Source organism: Pipistrellus kuhlii, unplaced genomic scaffold (assembly GCF_014108245.1).
Source record: "Pipistrellus kuhlii isolate mPipKuh1 unplaced genomic scaffold, mPipKuh1.p scaffold_m20_p_15, whole genome shotgun sequence".
Lineage (NCBI taxonomy): Eukaryota > Metazoa > Chordata > Mammalia > Chiroptera > Vespertilionidae > Pipistrellus > Pipistrellus kuhlii.
In genome coordinates this window covers 31,074,160-31,091,417 of record NW_023425460.1, presented here as the reverse complement: position 1 = coordinate 31,091,417, position 17,258 = coordinate 31,074,160, and the positions used below count along the sequence as shown (strand labels likewise).

The 17,258-nt window shown below is 39.9% G+C and overlaps 1 protein-coding gene across 2 annotated transcripts in view; it reads right to left on the bottom strand.

Moving 5' to 3' along the window:
* The window catches only part of ENTPD7 (ectonucleoside triphosphate diphosphohydrolase 7), a 28,980-nt gene that overhangs the window by 7,003 nt on the left and 4,719 nt on the right, over window positions 1–17,258 (bottom strand). For both annotated transcript variants that reach the window (XM_036438803.1, XM_036438804.1), the window contains exons 4-10: window positions 12,827–13,032; window positions 12,435–12,585; window positions 8,185–8,288; window positions 5,410–5,466; window positions 4,704–4,837; window positions 4,251–4,417; window positions 247–571 (exon numbers count right to left, since the gene is read on the bottom strand). In XM_036438803.1, the coding sequence (XP_036294696.1) occupies window positions 247–571; window positions 4,251–4,417; window positions 4,704–4,837; window positions 5,410–5,466; window positions 8,185–8,288; window positions 12,435–12,585; window positions 12,827–13,032 (1,144 nt within the window). The remainder of the gene's footprint in view (window positions 1–246; window positions 572–4,250; window positions 4,418–4,703; window positions 4,838–5,409; window positions 5,467–8,184; window positions 8,289–12,434; window positions 12,586–12,826; window positions 13,033–17,258) is intronic.

The following is a 17,258-nucleotide window of genomic DNA, read 5'->3' as shown; positions in this document are numbered from 1 at the left end:
GGAGCTGGGTGATACTCTGGCTGAGAGGACACTCTGGGAAGTTAAGCTTAATTAATTGAAGGTAGTATAGCATGGCAAATTCCTAATTCCTCTAAATACTATACTTCCTCATCTGAAAATGAGAGTTCCTGTAAGAGTCAAGTGAAACCAGGCATGCAAAGCTCTTTGCACAGCACCTGGAGCAAAATTAGGCTTCCAATAAATAGCCACTGGTGGCATGAGTCATTTCTCTTCTTAATAAATTACCTGAGCAGCCTTGGCAAATGTTGGCCCATGGTAGCGGCCACCGATGCGCAACACATCCTCCGTGCAGTAAAAAAACTCAGAGAAGCCGTAGAACTCGCTGTTGTTGAAGTCAATTGGTGACTGGTAGATGCCATTCAGCGAGGCCTGGCTGGTGTTAGAGCGAGCCAGCAGAGGGCTCAGCATTGCCCCACAAGTGGACCAGTCTCCTTTTCCTCGGACATGCAGCACCTGGCTGTTCCTCTCCACCACATCGGTGAGTCCCACGGGCAGGCAAGGATCCAGAAATGGACTGTCAGGACTCAGACCTGTCTTCTGGCCCAACAACCTATTGCAGTGACAAGAACAAAACACATCACTACTGTACTCAATCTACTCTAAGAAGCGTCTAGTTGAAGGAACCTGGCTTAAGAATGTGCTTCATGGCCGAAACCGGTTTGGCTCAGTGGATAGAACATCGGCCTGAGGACTGAAAGGTCCCAGGTTCAATTCCGGTCAAGGGCATGTACCTTGGTTGCAGGCACATCCCCAGTAGGGGGTGTGCAAGAGGCAGCTGATGGATGATTCTCTCTCATCGATGTTTCTAACTCTCTATCCCTCTCTCTTCTTCTCTGTAAAAAAAATAAATTAATTAAATAAAATTTAAAAAAAGAATGTGCTTCATGGATACCTTGTTGTTCTTTTGTATGACCTCCCCAGAAATGAAAATGGAGTATTACCAAGTAGTTGAGTCACATGAATATTTAATTTAAGCAAATTCATTTTAGGGAAAAAAAAAAAAAAAAAGGAAAAAGAGAGAAATATGACAGTGATCAATTTTGTTCAACCTTTTAGTAAACGTATATTTCCCAGTGTAAAGCAAAACTGAAGATGTGAATCTGCTATTCTCCATCTGGTCTTCATTCACACTTGCCTCTTAAAAATGCAAAGATCTCACCTTGCCCAGTGTGTTCTAATGTTTAAAATAACTACTGGAAATGGGAGGGACCAGGGAGTTTCCTCAGGAGAGAACCATGGCAGCGGTGCAGTGTCAAAGGCTAGCAATAGTGCCCTGGCCGGAGTGGCTCCGTTGGTTGGAGCATCATCCCATACTCTGAAGGGACGTGTACAGGAGGCAGCCAATTGATGTTGCTCTTGCATCAATGTTTCTCTCTCCCTTCCTCTCTCTAAAATCAATGAAAAACATATTTTCAGGTGAAAAAAATTTTTTTTAAATGGCTGGCAATAGTGAGGTACACATGCCTGGCTGTGACTGGATAGGGAAGGGCCATCACACAGTTCTGGTTCAAGTCTATATTTGCCAAGAGCGACAGTATTCTCATTTCTGAAGAGAGTAATAGCTTAATATGGATCAGTGGTTGAGCATGAACCAGGAAGTCATGGTTCTATTCCCATCAGGGCACATGCCTAGGTGGTGGGCTCCTTCCCCAGTAGAAGGCGTACAGGAGGCAGCTGATCAATGATTCTCTCTCATCATTGATGTTTCTCTCTCTCTCTCCCTCTCCTTCCTCCTTTGAAATCAATAAAAATATATTTTTTTAAATGTAGATCTTGACAGGGATGAAAATTAAGTGGAGACCAAGTAACTGCCAACTGTGGTTAACTATGCATCAGTTCCTAAACAGACAGACACTGAAGAGTGGACTTCTTGATGTGAGGAAGCACACACAAGTATAAAGGCTGAAAAAGAGAATGGGAATGTGGCAATATAACAAAATGCTTGGGCAACTGGAACCTAGTTTAAGGATGTGACACTAATTATAAGGAAAACTTAGAAAATAGTTTTAAGAAGATAGAACCAGGAAGTTTTGACATCTCATGAAGCACAGGTTTCTCTGGTAGATTAGCAGCTACACAAGATAATAATTTTCTGAATTAGATGACTTAAATACATGGCAAGAAAATGCCAATGTGTGGGAAGATGATGCAGCCTGACTAAGTCTGAGGTAGAAAACAGCAGACGCAGAAAAACAACAACAACAAAAAAAGCAGCAGAACTGAAACGTTTGGCTCAGTGGTAGAGCATCAGTCTGCGGACTGAAGGATCCCAGGTTCGATTCCGGTCGGGGCATGTACACTGGTTGCTGGCATATCCCCGGTGGGGGGTGTGCAGGAGGCAGCTGGTCGATGTCTCTCATCGATGTTTCTAGCTCTCTATTTCTCTCCCTTCCTCTCTGTAAAATATCAATAATATATATATATATATATATATATATATATATATATATATATAAAAGAGCAGCAGAACAACAAAGGAAGAAAATGGAAAAGGAAGAACAGTGACTAATGAAGAAGGAACAAAGCAAAATTGGTGTGAAACTTTCATAATAATTGTTCTGATGTCAGCAGGATTGACCTGAGCTCCATAACCCAAGTAACATTTATATGGATTTAAGAGTATTTTCAGAATACAAACACACTGCTTTATTTCAATGCATTTATCAATTATCCAGGATAACAGGATTCCCCCAAAATTTCTTGAACTCTTACTTATAAAAACTTTAAAAATTTACGAGACAATATTTTTTAACATGCTCCCAACATAATTTAGAACTGTATAAACTAACAAATACCATATATCAATACCTTTTCAAACTAGTGTTTCTAGCTAAACCAATGGGGGTAAATAACTGTATGGTGAATTGTCATCTATTATGCTTTCCTTCAATGTGCAGAATGGTAAAATAACTTTAAATGTTTTATTTATTTATTATTTTTGTTGTTGTTATTAATCCTCTCCTGAGGATATTTTGCCATTGATTTTTAGGGAGAGTGGAAGAGAGAAGGAAAGACAGAAACATTGATGTGAGAGAAACACATTGGTTGGTTGCCTCCTGAATGAGCCCTGACCAGGCCTGTGCCAGGAAGGAGCCTGCAACCAAGATATGTGCCCATGACCGGAATCAAACCTAGGCTGGTCTGCAGGCTGATGCTCTATCTAGGGGTGTCGAACTCAATCAGAGAAGGGGCCAAAATCTAAAATCGAGCCTAAATCGCGGGCCGAATGGTTTACTGAACAGTCATAAACTGTCATTGTGATGGAAACGCAGCGGAGTGCAGTGATGACAGCGCGGTGCGGGCCACATTGCAAGGCTTGGCGGGACGGATTTGGCCCGCGGGCCTTGTGTTTGACACATGTGCTCTATCCACTGAGCCAAAATGGCTAGGACTATAAAATAAATTTAAATGCTAAAGAAACCCACAATTGTTTGTACATTATGGACTAACTACTTTATCCGGTACTCAAATTAAAAAAAAAAAAAATCAGTTATCTGGTCCATGCTGAAGAAAAAACTGCCATTTTGGAAATAATAAGAGAATAACTTAAAGGTTAAGTTATTTGACACACGTGCTTTTTATCTTTTAAGAGCACTGTAGAACCTAACTCCTGCAGAACATGCAACTACACTAATTCAACAAACATGTCTTGAGCATTTCCATGTAAAAGGAACTGCTAGAATCTATAGTATACTGCACATTTAAAATTAACATCTTAATCTCAATCCCACAATGTCTAAAGTGAGACACAGCAAGATGTCACCACAGTAAGCTGTTGTACTTTTTTATGAATCCTATTAACAAAGATTAGAATGCACCCTCAGCCGAAACCGGTTTGGCTCAGTGGATAGAGCATCTGCTTGGGGACTGAAGGGTCTTGGGTTCGATTCCGGTCAAGGGCATGAACCTTGGTTGCGGGCATATCCCTAGTAGGGGGTGTGCATGAGGCAGCTGATCGATGACTCTCTCTCATTGATGTTTCTAATTCTCTATCTCTCTCCCTTCCTCTCTGAAAAAAATCAATAAAATATGTTAAAAAAAAAAAAAAAAAAAAGAATGCACCCTCACCCACATCAACTACTGGAAGGTCTCTAAGAGATGCTACCCCACTGGCAGGGCTGGTCAGGAAGAAGAACGCAAGGACACACCTAAGTAGGATATGAATATTCCTGATATCTGCAATCTGACAACATTCTATTTCAGAAGCACAGTTCCCATGCCAAACGTACCTGTTTTTGCTAAGAGTTTCATTCAGCACCAGGTCTTCGTAGCGCTGTCGGGCAAAGTTGCCCCCGAAACCCAAAAAGGTGGTGACGTAAACCCTGTACACATGCTCAGTGTGATGCACATCACAGCCCAGGTTGAATTCTGCCAGCAGGATCTTCGCAGCCTCTTCCTGTAACACAATGAAAAGAGAAAAAAGGAATTAAACATTTATTATATGGCTGGCAGTCTGCTTAGTGCTTTACACTCATGGGTGTATTTCATCCTCACAACTTTATGAAGTAGATACTATTGTTCCCTTCCTACATATTAGGAAACTAAGGCTCAGAGAAAGAACACAAGCTCGCAAGTCTCTGAACAGCTATTTGTACTCGGGCAAGTTGGTTTAAACCCAAAGACAGTCTTCTTCTTTTTTAAATACTGACATTCCCAGTGCCTTTCCCTAAAAGGTAAAATACCTCTTTTGGAGAAAGGTCTGAGGTTGAGGTAGGAACTTCATAAGCAATTTGGAGAGAGGCTCCTCCCATATCCAGTATTCCTACTGTCCTTCTGCGTCCTGCTGTCAATTCCTGGGGAGCTTCAGCATCTGATTCTAAAATAGAAGGAATTTAGTAATTTAAAACCAAAATTAAGTCAAAAAGGGGGGAAAGCACACGCGTGCGCGCGCACACACACACACACACACACACACACATATATATATATATAAAATTTTTTAAAAATATATTTTATTGATTATTTACAGAGAGGAAGGGAGAGGGATAGAGAGTTAGAAACATCCATGAGAGAGAAACATTGATCAGCTGCCTCCTGTACACCTCCCACTGGGGTTGTGCCCGCAACCAAGGTACATGCCCTTGACCGGAATCGAACCTGAAGTTTCAGTCCACAGGTCGATGCTCTATCCACTGAGATAAACTGGCCATGGCAAGGTTCTACTTTTGTGATAGTTTGAAACTTTCCACATTAAAAGGTTAAAAGAAAGCAAATTAGGCTGGAAAATGAAGCAGTTTAAGTTTTTGGGGGAGGTTTGCATATGTTTTTTTGCAACTTAAGTTTTAAAAAAAGAAAAACAACTCAACATTAGTGCTTATATGCTACTGACAGGGTATGAATTAAACCTTCAGCCCTACTTAAAGAACTTCATAAGAAAACATTACTCACCATCCACATGGTCGAATCTTCCCAAAACAAAGTTGATTCCAATCCATGCATAAACCCCTATGAGAGAAACAGAAAAGACTTTGCTTAGTTCTCTGCTGTTACAGCATGCATGCACCTCTCTCTCTCAGAGCTGCTCTATTCTCCTTTTTCTGGGGAAAAAAAATGCTAGTAGTATTTTACTCTACACACTCAGTGTATTAATTTAAAATCTTTTATCTTGTGCCGAAACCGGTTTGGCTCAGTGGATAGAGTGTCAGCCTGCGGACTGAAAGGTCCTGGGTTCGATTCCGGTCAAGGGCATGTACTTTGGTTGCGGGCACATCCCCAGTAGGGGATGTACAAGAGGCAGCTGATCGATGATTCTCTCTCATCGATGTTTCTAACTCTCTATCCCTCTCTCTTCCTCTCTGTAAAAAATCAATAAAATATGTTTAAAAAAACAAAAAAAACAAATCCTCACCTTAAAGAAAAAAGAAATAAATTAATTAATTAAATAAAATCTTTTATCTTGTGATGTCTTTCCTTTTTAAAACTATTTGCATTTTCTCAATTTCCTACAATGAATAGGAATTATTGTGTAGAAACACACATTAAACAAAGTAAATCTTGGAGTTCTGGTTCTGGACAAGACAGAGTAAGCACATTCCACCAGCCTCCCCACTGAATACAAATATAAACTCTGGAGAGAATGTCGGGGCAGCTTTCTGAGAAGTCTGAAAGAAATGCCAGTAGACACTCTGGAACAAAGATCATAATTTAAAGCAGCAGCAAGCCAGTCATGAGTGTCCCATTTTTTTCTCTTACATTGCCTGGCCTGGACTCAAAGGCAGCTTGACTGAAACACCAAGTACACACCAGAGTGGACAGAAAGAACGTTAAGTCCTTGCTTTCTGTTCTGAGGAGCAGGAGAGGGGACTCCGAGGGAGAGTGGGGAAATCCTTTGCTTTTTTCCCTTAATTTTGTTCTCTCCCACCAGGCAATCCTTTGGCAGCAGAAGTGAATGTGGGGAAGGTTCCTAAAACTCTGAAGGATGTGAGTCCTTCTCTTTGATAAAAGGAACTATAGCCTTAAAAGTTGCAGCAAAACCCTATAGCTTATTTCTTCCCCTCTGTCCTCCACCACTTGGCCCTGCATGCAGACACATCATAGGAATGCATGGCAGAATGGACAAATTAAAGCTCCAGCCTTTATCATGATAGTGACCATGATAGTGAGCCCTGGGGAACCGGAAAATGTTGGGAGATCGTGGAGAGAAGAAATAAAGTGGTGTGTGAACTCCTGGGCTCACCTCCAAGCTACACATGCATGGATTTGACTCTAAACAATATATCAAAGGAATTGAGAACTGAGGTAGGAGCTAGACAACCAATGTGTATGGGCTATGCCCAGGTTCCAGATTGGCCAATGGCCTGGCACTCGCATGGGACAAATTCAATAACAGTGCCATGGTTTTGAAAATGAATCAACAGAATCACAGCCCACAGAAGGCAGGTCAGAGAGCTTGAGGCCAGAACCAAGTTAGCTAAACTGCTCAAACAAACAAACATCAATATTCTTCTTATGAGTGAAACAAAACCCAGAGTCTCATAATGTAATATTCAAAATGTCCTGGATACAATGTGAAATTACTTGGCATACAAAGAACTAGGAAAACTTAACTCAATAAGGGAAAAGATGGTCAAAAGATGCCAATACTGATATGACAGAGGCATTAGAATGATCGAAGATCTTAAAACAGCTACATAACGAAGAAATAAAATCAGTCTTATAGTTAATGGAAAGGCAGAAAGTCTCAACAAAGAAATAGAATATAAAAAGAGCCAAATGAAAATTTTAGGGCTGAAAAATGCAATGTTGAAACTGAAAATGGTAAATCTTTTTCCTTATATAGAGTGCAACTAGAAGTCTTTTCCAAGAAATGACATGTAATTTATCATATATGACATAATGAGAACACACATGCAACTCCACTCAAAACTACAAAGCCAATAGTGGGGGTTTTTAGGAAAGCATCTATACTGCATTGTAAAAAAGGGAGAGCCTATAACAAAAAAGTAACTCATGCTCTGGTTTCTCTTCAGACCGCATAAATCTTTCACCTTTTACAAAAAAGTAACTCATCTTGATCAGTGCCTGAGATTAAAGTTTCCCCTTACTTTTAAACTCATAATTTGCTTTATATTTGAACTAAAGGCCCAGTGCACGAATTCGTGCACAGGCGGGCCCCCTGGCCTGGCCAGTAACTGGAGCCAACTGAGGCCATCTCACCCAGTCCCAATCAGGGCTGACTGGGACCAGCCAGTTGAGGGGAGGGACCTTGGAAGGTTGGCTATGGGAGCACACTGACCACCAGGGGACAGCTCCTGCGTTGAGTGTATTCCCCCTGGTGGTCGGTGCATGTCATAGCAACCGGCTGTAACGGTTACTTAGGCTTTTATATATAGAGATTTTGAAAACCTACATACCTCCAGATGTATGTAGGTTTTCAAAACTACAAATAGGTAACCAAAGATCCATTTGGAATCACCATTAAATACTAATACATTCTTATAAACATAGTCCTTAGAGCAAAGTTAAAAACAAATACAAATTTATGACTTCTAGAGGGCAGCATTCTAAAGCACATAGTATACAAATAAACTAGATAGCATAATCAAGAAAATTTTTGTCAGAAAAATAAAAATCAGATATATAAAATGATCCTAAACACCCTTTAGAGAGATTAGGTCATGGTTGGCTGGGAGGTGAACCATCGTGCCCCTCAAAGCTCAATACCTTCTTGCTTCCCAGAGATCACTTCTGCCTGAGACCGTGAAAAGAGAAAGTCAAACTCCAGTGGCAAATCTTTCACTAGGTCAGCCAAGATAGCCAACTGCTTCCTGTAAGAGAGAATAAAAAGTCCAAAAAGTAATTGTTAAATTCTCTTCTCATAAACAGCCTCAACTTGACCTTCCTCTCAGCCTTGTTATGACCTCACTATTCACCTACCCCATCCCTTGTCAGGCCTGCTTTTCTTTGGTAACTCCTTTGATTCCAATGGTTTAAACTGCCTCCAAAATATAGCCTCCAATTTAAAAGGCATTAATAATACATTTTCTTTATATAATGTTATAAGTCAGAGTTAAGATGAGACTATGGTTCTATGCCTCTCACAGGCTGCATAGTTGAAGTACAGTTTTGCAATCTATACAATAGCTATAATTACATTACTCCTAACTACTATGAAAGAAAACTGCTACACGGCGGAGCACAATCTCAGAAACAATGCCTCACTTCTCCACACAAGAAGCACTGTCAGTCCACAGGTTTTTACATAATTCTTTACATAAGCTTACAATAAACTTTTTAATCTCCTTTTTTGTATTTCATGGTTGAATTATTTTTCTTTATAAAATCTTATCACTTAAGAATTCAAAATCAGGATCAAAATCCAAAGATTACAACAATTTGGGATTAACATGTGAAGCCTAGTATCCATAGGGTTTTGTTTTTCTCTACAGTGTTATATTATCATGTTATCAGACAAAGAGCAAAGAAACAAAGCTGGAAGTAATAATAAGAATCTAGAGAAAAATGTTGGTTAAAAATAAGACCAATTATTTTGTATTTTTAAAATTACCCATTACAAAAATATTCTATTGGCTCAGATAGTTGTCAGCATGACTTAGCAAAGTACATTGTTAGCACTTCAAAGCAAAGAATTTAATTTAGTAATCTTTTAATATAATGTCAAGTATAGTTTCAAAAAAAAAAAAAAACAACCCTCATTGTTAAACCCACAAAACTCATGCAACATGGATTTCACATAAGGAACAGGAGGAGCCACTTCACTCTCCTTGTTGCTTATGCTTCTTAACCACCCGAAGAAGAGGGCTGCTTGTTTTAGCCATGATATGGAAGAAGGGGCACCAACATACACTGCTGTTTGGAATGTAAATTACTGCTACAACCTTTCCATTGGGAAATCCTGAACTAGTTATTAAAAATTTTAATGCCCTTAATTTAACTTTGACCCACCTATTGCACTTTTGGAAATTTACTGCAAGGACATCATCAAATAAAAATACAAGGAGGAAGAACACTGCAGCATTATTTATAATAATGAAAAATCGGAAGCAGTCTAAATTACATCAATAGGAATTGGTTAAATAATTTATAGTACATCCACACAATGTAAACTATACAGATTTTAAAAGAAATTAGGTCAATTTAAATTTACATGTTCTGACATGAAAATCTGTCCAATATATTTTGAGTTGTACTAGGTTACAAAACACCATATTCTATGATTCCAATTTATATTAAAAAACAAAACACTAACTTTCATTTTCTAAGTTTGTTTTTAAAAAAAAGTTTAATGGCTAAATGTTAACTGTTGAAGCTGGATAAATGGGGATTCATTACACTGTTCTCTCTACATTTATATGCTTGAAATTTCCCATAATAAAAAGGTTTCTCCTCCCCGCCCCCTAAATATCACCTTGTATTATCTTTGTAATTTTAAAAGGTTTTTCATTACAAAATAAAAGGGTGGTGAAATAGTCTACTAATCCAGGCCTTTGTCAAAGAAATAAAACCTAGTGCCAATAAATTAAAAATACAAACTAGCTGATTTAAATCCATTTGAATACAGCTTACAAATGCTAACAAATTAGTACAATGTTGTTTATACAAAACAGGTTTTTGCAGTGATAGTTACACTTATGTCAATTGCTACAGTTGCCTTAGAGGTAGCAATCCTATCTAATAAAGATGGAATATGCAAATGACTGTCACTTCAAGACAAAATGGTAGCGCCCACAGCCAATAAGGAGGAATATGCAAATTGACACAACAAAGATGGGGGCAGCTGGGCCAGGACCTAGGCTTTCCACTCTGCCCTGACCAATCCGGGCCTCTGGGCAATGGGCAAAGGTGGAAGGCGGCACCCAGATTGAAGGCCCGGGTTGGCAGCTAGGGGAAGGAAGGCCTATTGCACGAATCTTCATGCATCGGGCCTCTAGTGGTTTCATAAGTCCAGAATACAGTTAGGCATTATTAAATGAGGTGATCTGCCGAAACTGGTTTGGCTCAGTGGATGGAGCATCAGTCTGCAGACTGAAAGGTCCCAAAGGTTCGATTCCATTGAAGGGCATGTACATTGGTTTTGGGCACATCCCCAGTGGGGGGTGTGCAGGAGGCAGCTGATCGATGTTTCTCTCTCATGGATGTTTCTCTCTATCTCTCTCCCTTCCTCTCTGTAAAAAATCAATAAAATATATTTTAAAAATAAAAAAAAGAGATTATCAGAAAAAAAGTTAAAAGAAAAGGCAAGTTCTTTTAAAAATTAATAAGATACAATAGATATTAATGTTCAGAGCTTCCACGCTGACAGTTAACATTTAGACAAATGAGGCAGAACAACACAGTGGGTTTTGTTTGGACAGAATTTTTTTTGACAAAGTGCCAGGAGATGAGGCATCCCTCTCCTTTGCTCCAGACACACAAAATGTGGCCAAACCATGCCCTGCTGGTTAACTAATGTTTTACTTCCAAGTCAGTTTTTCCTCTGGCCCTCCTACCACCTCCTTCGCGTGAGAAATAAATAAGGCTATGCACAGATTTGTGATGTGGCACTACGGTGTTATCTATACCAGCGGTCACCAACCAGTGGTCCGTGGGCAACTGGTGGTCTGTGAGGTCCGAAAGGTTGGCAACCACTGATCTATACTTTTCCCTAGGTTTCTAAACGTTTGAACAATGTAAATATTACTTACATCAAAAACAAAAATTCTAAATTACATGCACAGTATGATTGCAACTTTGTAGAAATTACATACAGAAAGAAAATGTGACAAAATAAAACAGTTTGATAGAGTAGTAGGATTGTAAGTGTGTGTTTTGTTTGTTTTTTACTTTTAGGATTTCCTTTAATAATGTATGATTGCAGGCATAATACTTAAAGTTTGGTTTTAAAAATAAGTTTAAAAAAAATTTTTTTAAAGACCATGATATATGGGAAATAAGGAGTTAGAAGGCTTCTCAAGTTAATGAATGGCTATATAAAATTATCTGCTTCTCAACAGCAAACCAGATAGTAAACCAGTAGCTGCATGTCTCAACAGAAGGAAATAGTCCACTGAAAGAAGCTGTGACATATGTTATATGGTCTGGCATGTCTGGCATAAGCAGCATGCAGCTTAAATGTATAGCTAATGCTTTATTGTTGGCCAAGTATACAAAATGAAACTGTGAAAAAGGGAACTGCTATTTACCAAGAAAAAAATGCCTGAGGCCTGTGAGATGATGAACATTCAGAAGGATAAATTCTAAGTTAAGGGAGCTCACTCCCATCATGTATCTATTTAGGGGTCAGGGAGGTGGTCAAAGGGGAGACATCACAAAGAGGGATCTGGCGTAAGTATAGCCACTGCCTCTTCCTCTCCCTCCTCCTCTTCCAGTGAGGGAAGAGGGACCAGATAGCAAGATGCCAGGCCCAACTGCCAAGGTCAAGTGGAAAAGACTTGTCTGGCTGGGCTTGAAAAGACTGGTGTAGCAATGAAGCCTGAGCTTCGCATGAAGCACCAAGGAGCCAGGCTAAGTAAGTTACAGATAAAACAGCATTCCTACCTGAGCCGTCCTACCAGCCCCCAGGTACCCGGTCCCTCAGGAGACCTTCCTACTACCTACCGTTCTGTTATTATGCTCCCCTTCTGGGTGCCTTAGGATCCAAATTTAACACCAACACCACTGCTTCAAACCCTCAATCAAAACTAACAATCATTACAACCATCTCAGATAGATATGGATCCCAAAGAAGCAAATGACATGAAGGTGTGAACAACTTACTGTGAAACCATTGCATACAGGGGTAGATCCGCCCTATTTTTGAGCAAGGAGTCACCTGCTCAAAAATGACACCTGTCAACTCTATGGTGAATCCACATCCCACCTTCAGACCAGGAAACCACAGGGGACACGCATGGAATCAGCCTTTCCCCTCTTCTGCCACCCATTTCCCGTGTTTCTCAGCCCCTGCATCTCACCTCTCAGGAAGAAGCCTCATGCCTGCGGTGCACAGAATGTAGAGGGGGGTCTCCTTGTGCTTCTTCACAGGCACGTGAGCAGCAGCAAAGCTCAGCAGAGGACGAAGGTAATCACTGGCATGTTCAGGAGTGTCTGCCATTGTAGAGATTCCTTCAGAAATACAAAATACTTTCTTTAAAAAGCAGATCACATGCACTCAGAAGCACACAGAAACTGATTCCCCACAAGGTTCTGCTTAAGGTCCTAGACTTTTATTTATTTGAAGGAGGGAGGCAATGAATGAGATATACCTCCCACTATCTAGAATCCCGAGAGAAAAGGATATCTCTTCTCCTCTCCCAAGCCTGTGACAGATAGAAGAGACTGACAACCAATATATTCCGGTTAGTACCTGGCTTGATTTTTTTAACCACTGGTTGGCTGTTGCGGTCTCTCATCTGTTTGATGTCCAGCAAATCATGGGGGTTCCCATTATGTCTTGGCCAAAAATAAACAAAAATCCGGGAGCCACTGCTGCCACAGTCCACAACAAGTCCATAGTTTAGATTTGAGTCTTCAGTGTCAGTAGCTTCAAGATCTCCTACTCGAGCCAAATACCTTAGCCGGGCAAAAAAGAAAGCTCAGTGTGAAGGAGCCAGGTCCACAAAAGGCACCGCCATTTAATTCATTGTTCATAAATCTTCATCAAATGTCTACATGTGCCAGGTACTTGGAACTATGAGTCCTAACAAAGGAGTAAAGCAATACTGACCATATGTCCTGATGTATACTCGGCAACCGCTGGTCTGTTTGCCTAGAGACCAATGAAGTTAGGTAACTAAAAGACTCCTCCATATTTGGAGACAGTTCTGAACTGGCTGCAGCAAGCTCTACAAAGCATTAAAGAGCTTCCAGGCCCAGGTAAATATCTGGTTTTTGCTGTTATAAGCCACTAAATTCTGCACTGGCTTGTTATACACACAAAATAACTAAAATAATTTTAATAATTTCTTTTCTATCTGTCTATCCTTTCTGTATATAAACACAAAAACACTATGGAAAGATGTATCACTTGACATGACATGTGTTTTCTGATTTTTATTTTTATTTACTTTTAGAGAGAGAGAGAGAAAGAGAGAGAGAGAGAGAGAGAGAGAGAGAGAGAGAGAGAGAGAGAGAGAGAGAGGAGAGAAACATCCATGTGAGAGCAAAACATCAACTGGCTGCCTCCTGCACACCCAGTTCCGGGGATTCAGCTTACAACCCAGGAATGTCCCCTGATCGGGAATTGAACCAGAAAATTTTTGATGCCTGGGACAATGCCCAATTAACTGAGCTACACTAACCAGGGCAGGGTGGTGGTATTTTTTTATGGGACTTTTTGCTTTGCATTTTAAATTGCTACAATTAAAAAATAAATTGCTACCATTACATGAATAAAAAAAATGTATTTCATAAAAATAATAATTGTTCTTTTCTACAATCTCATGAGTTTTGTAGCTACAAAAAGAATGTTCATAAAATATGTAGCACAGGGCCCTGGTCGGGCTTGGGCAGGAGGTAACCAATCGATGTCTCTCACATCAATGTTTTTCTGTCTTTCCCTCTCTTTCTACCACTCTCCCTAAAAATCAATGGAAAAATATCCTCGGGTGAGGATTAACAAAAAAAGAGAGAGAAGAAGATACAGTTAAGCTTCAATATAATCCTATAAATCATTGCATAGTATAGGGTCAGGTAGAACTTATTTCTGGATTTGATATGAAAGCAAGTTGTGGGAAATGAACAGGTGGTAAAAATCTGTTACACACTAATAGTCCATAGTCCTAAAGATTCCATTTCACCACATTCTTTCCCATGCTAATCAAATTACTGGGCTGAACTGGGCTCACAATCTACCAATAAACTCGGAACAGCTCACATCTATCACATGAAAGCTGGCAGAGGTCTGGGTTTATTACAGAACTCTTGCAAATACTGACCTTGAAAGATACCACAGGTAGAAAATAGGAAAAATAATTCATTTCCCACCATAGCAGCCCTTGTTGCTTCTGGCTGCTATTTTGTAACTGACCATTATGTTAACTGCAACGAGGATTCAAAAAGTTCCTTACTCCATAACATTAAAATCCATTGGTTGAGTGACTTTTATCCATGCATAATTTTGTCTCAGAGACTTCAAAGGGTTAGTAAACACTTTGAACACCAATGCTCTAATGTGACCTCTTTTTTTCTTTCTTAACATCCATCTGCTTCTCTACTCGTTCATTCCCCTTTCTCTTCTTGACAGAAGCTTCCCAGTTCCTAAGAAGCTTCCATTCCACAGTGGCTGATGCTTGTAGTAGCCACATGATCTGAAAAGGCCTGCATCTTCTGCTGTAAAACGTGGAGTGTCAGCATTCCCCTTGAGGACTTATACTGCAGTATGAACCCCTAAGACTTCTTTCACACACGTTTGCTCTACCTCTCCATTTCGGCTATCCGTTCTCACGAGTAGTTATCTTATATGCAGCACCTTGATATCATCATAGTATCTCTTGAATTTCTCTGATAAGTATCAATCAATGCTGATTAGTCTTGTCCTAGAGCTCATCATTTAGAGCTATTGCTTTGTTACTACCTCCTGATGTCTCTGTATCACTATACTCAAAATCAATTGGTCTCCTTTTTAGAAAGTCTCAATGGCTTCCCAGAGCATCCTGTCATCCTCTTTGGTTTCTGTCAAGATAAACAACTTTAAGCTCTAATTTGGGTGCAATTCAGCTTTTCTTTCTCTTCCCTTAGGAGTCTGCCTGTATGCAGAAGAACGTCCACTGGCATTAGAACACAAGGAAGAAAGATAGGACCAGAGGCATTTAGGTTACCCTTCCCATTTGAGTCTTTGATCAATGCTTCAGGCAACAGAAAACCTCCATTTTTCTCATCTTGCATGCAAATAAGTAACTGAAGAACAATTAATTTTCCTTTCTGGGAAGTAATATCACCTCTTTATAGAACTCTGGCATCTTATGATCTACAAGGCTTCTTACACTTATGGAAGTCTTCCTCCGGCTAGGCTCCTAACATGGGTGGATGGCTGGCTGGTCCTTTTTGTGATTTGCAGCCCTGGACCTAGCCATCATGGTCAATTACTTGCAATGGCGGACGCTCCTGCTTTGCTGATGCTGCACTAAGTTAATCCCTGAAGGGGAACCAAAGCCCAAGAGAAAAGTTCTAAAAGCCTCAGAATCCCTCACATCCACCTTCCCAGAGATTGGCTTGACCATCCCACACTTACCCCTCTCTCCCTCACACACATATTTTCTCTCCGTTTGAGAAACAAGATTTTCCTCTGGTCATTGCTGACTCAGGAAAAAGAAAGCTACCCACAGATACATCACCCAAGGCAGAATTGGAGGACAGTGGCTTTTCACTTCCATTAGCCTGAAAACACTAACAGCATTATAGCACTAACTGACTAAACCAATACCTAGCTTACAAAATCAAAACTAATTATAGCACTCCTGGAGTTCAAATAGAACCCAGTAATGCGTCAAAGAGCAATCAAAGTGGGCATGGGCAACCAGCTCTTTGCTAAATGTGTCATACTCTTCAATTCTGTTCAAGGCTCAGAACCAAATATAATGACATAGCCAAAGTAGCTGTGCATGACTGATGTTGGTAACACATGTCCAGAAAAGCATCTTTTAAGGTTACTTTTATCTCCTAACAAGATTTAATCAGGGTAGCCAGGAACATTTATACGTTAAAGCTCTGCTTATAAATACCACAAAGGACAAGCAAGAGAATAAATAAATAAATGTGAATAAGTGCCTTCAATCACTGAATTGCTCTACTGTACATAAGAACACAACTTATCTGAATATCCTAAAGTTAATAAATATTTTTCTAACCAAAAGTAATGCCTCTTTCGACTTGTTTTAAGCAGAATTAGAAACTCCTGAGGAAGGCTCAATTTAGCTGTGAACCTAAAACTGCTCTAAAAAAAAAATAACACCTACTAACCAAATAAAATAGCCTGGATTCTATCCCTACTGATAACCCATTAGTCTCTAAATTTACCTTTCCCTAACTTCCAGTTCTAATGCAAACCTCCTCCTTTCTCCTCTCAAAGGAACTGTGGGTGGGTACATAATAAAGGGAAAAAATGCAACTCCTCAGTTTTGAAACTACTGAGGGGGAAACCCACACACAGGCTTATAAAGTTCTGGGATTTTATCACCCAGAAGTGATATGTTAAGTTCCATGAATAGCTGAAAATTTTTTGAATTAAAACATTTTTTTCAATACAAAAATAAAGAATTTTAAACATTAGCTTCTTTCAGACATGTTAACCCTTTGCACTCCAAACCATTCTGGACATTGGCTACCAGCTACTTGACGCTACTTTGCGGCGGACACGTGCGTTGAATTAACTCAATTCCCCGTAATCACCAATAAACTGCAATGTCCCCCCTGAGAGGGGACATCCGAGTGATATGCTAGAATTCCGACGTCCCCTGAGAGGGGACAGCGGAGTGCAAAGGGTTAAAATACAAAGATGCAATGTATGACAGAGATTATAATTTCTAACTAAAGCAAGGCCTCATTTATGAAGTCCAGAGAATGAATTCAGTGTTCTTATGGGATTATTCTCTTGATCAAGGTTTTCCAAACTTGCTCCCATGAAGACCACCAGTAAGTGGTCACTTAACATCATCGATAGGTTCTTGGAAACTTGAGTAAAAGGGTATGTAGCAAAGCCAGTTTTACCATAGGCTAATGGATATAAACAAGAGTTAAGCTCTTATTTGCATGTTTCTGGCCACCAAAACATCACCAACTTCTAAATAAAGACCCAAAAC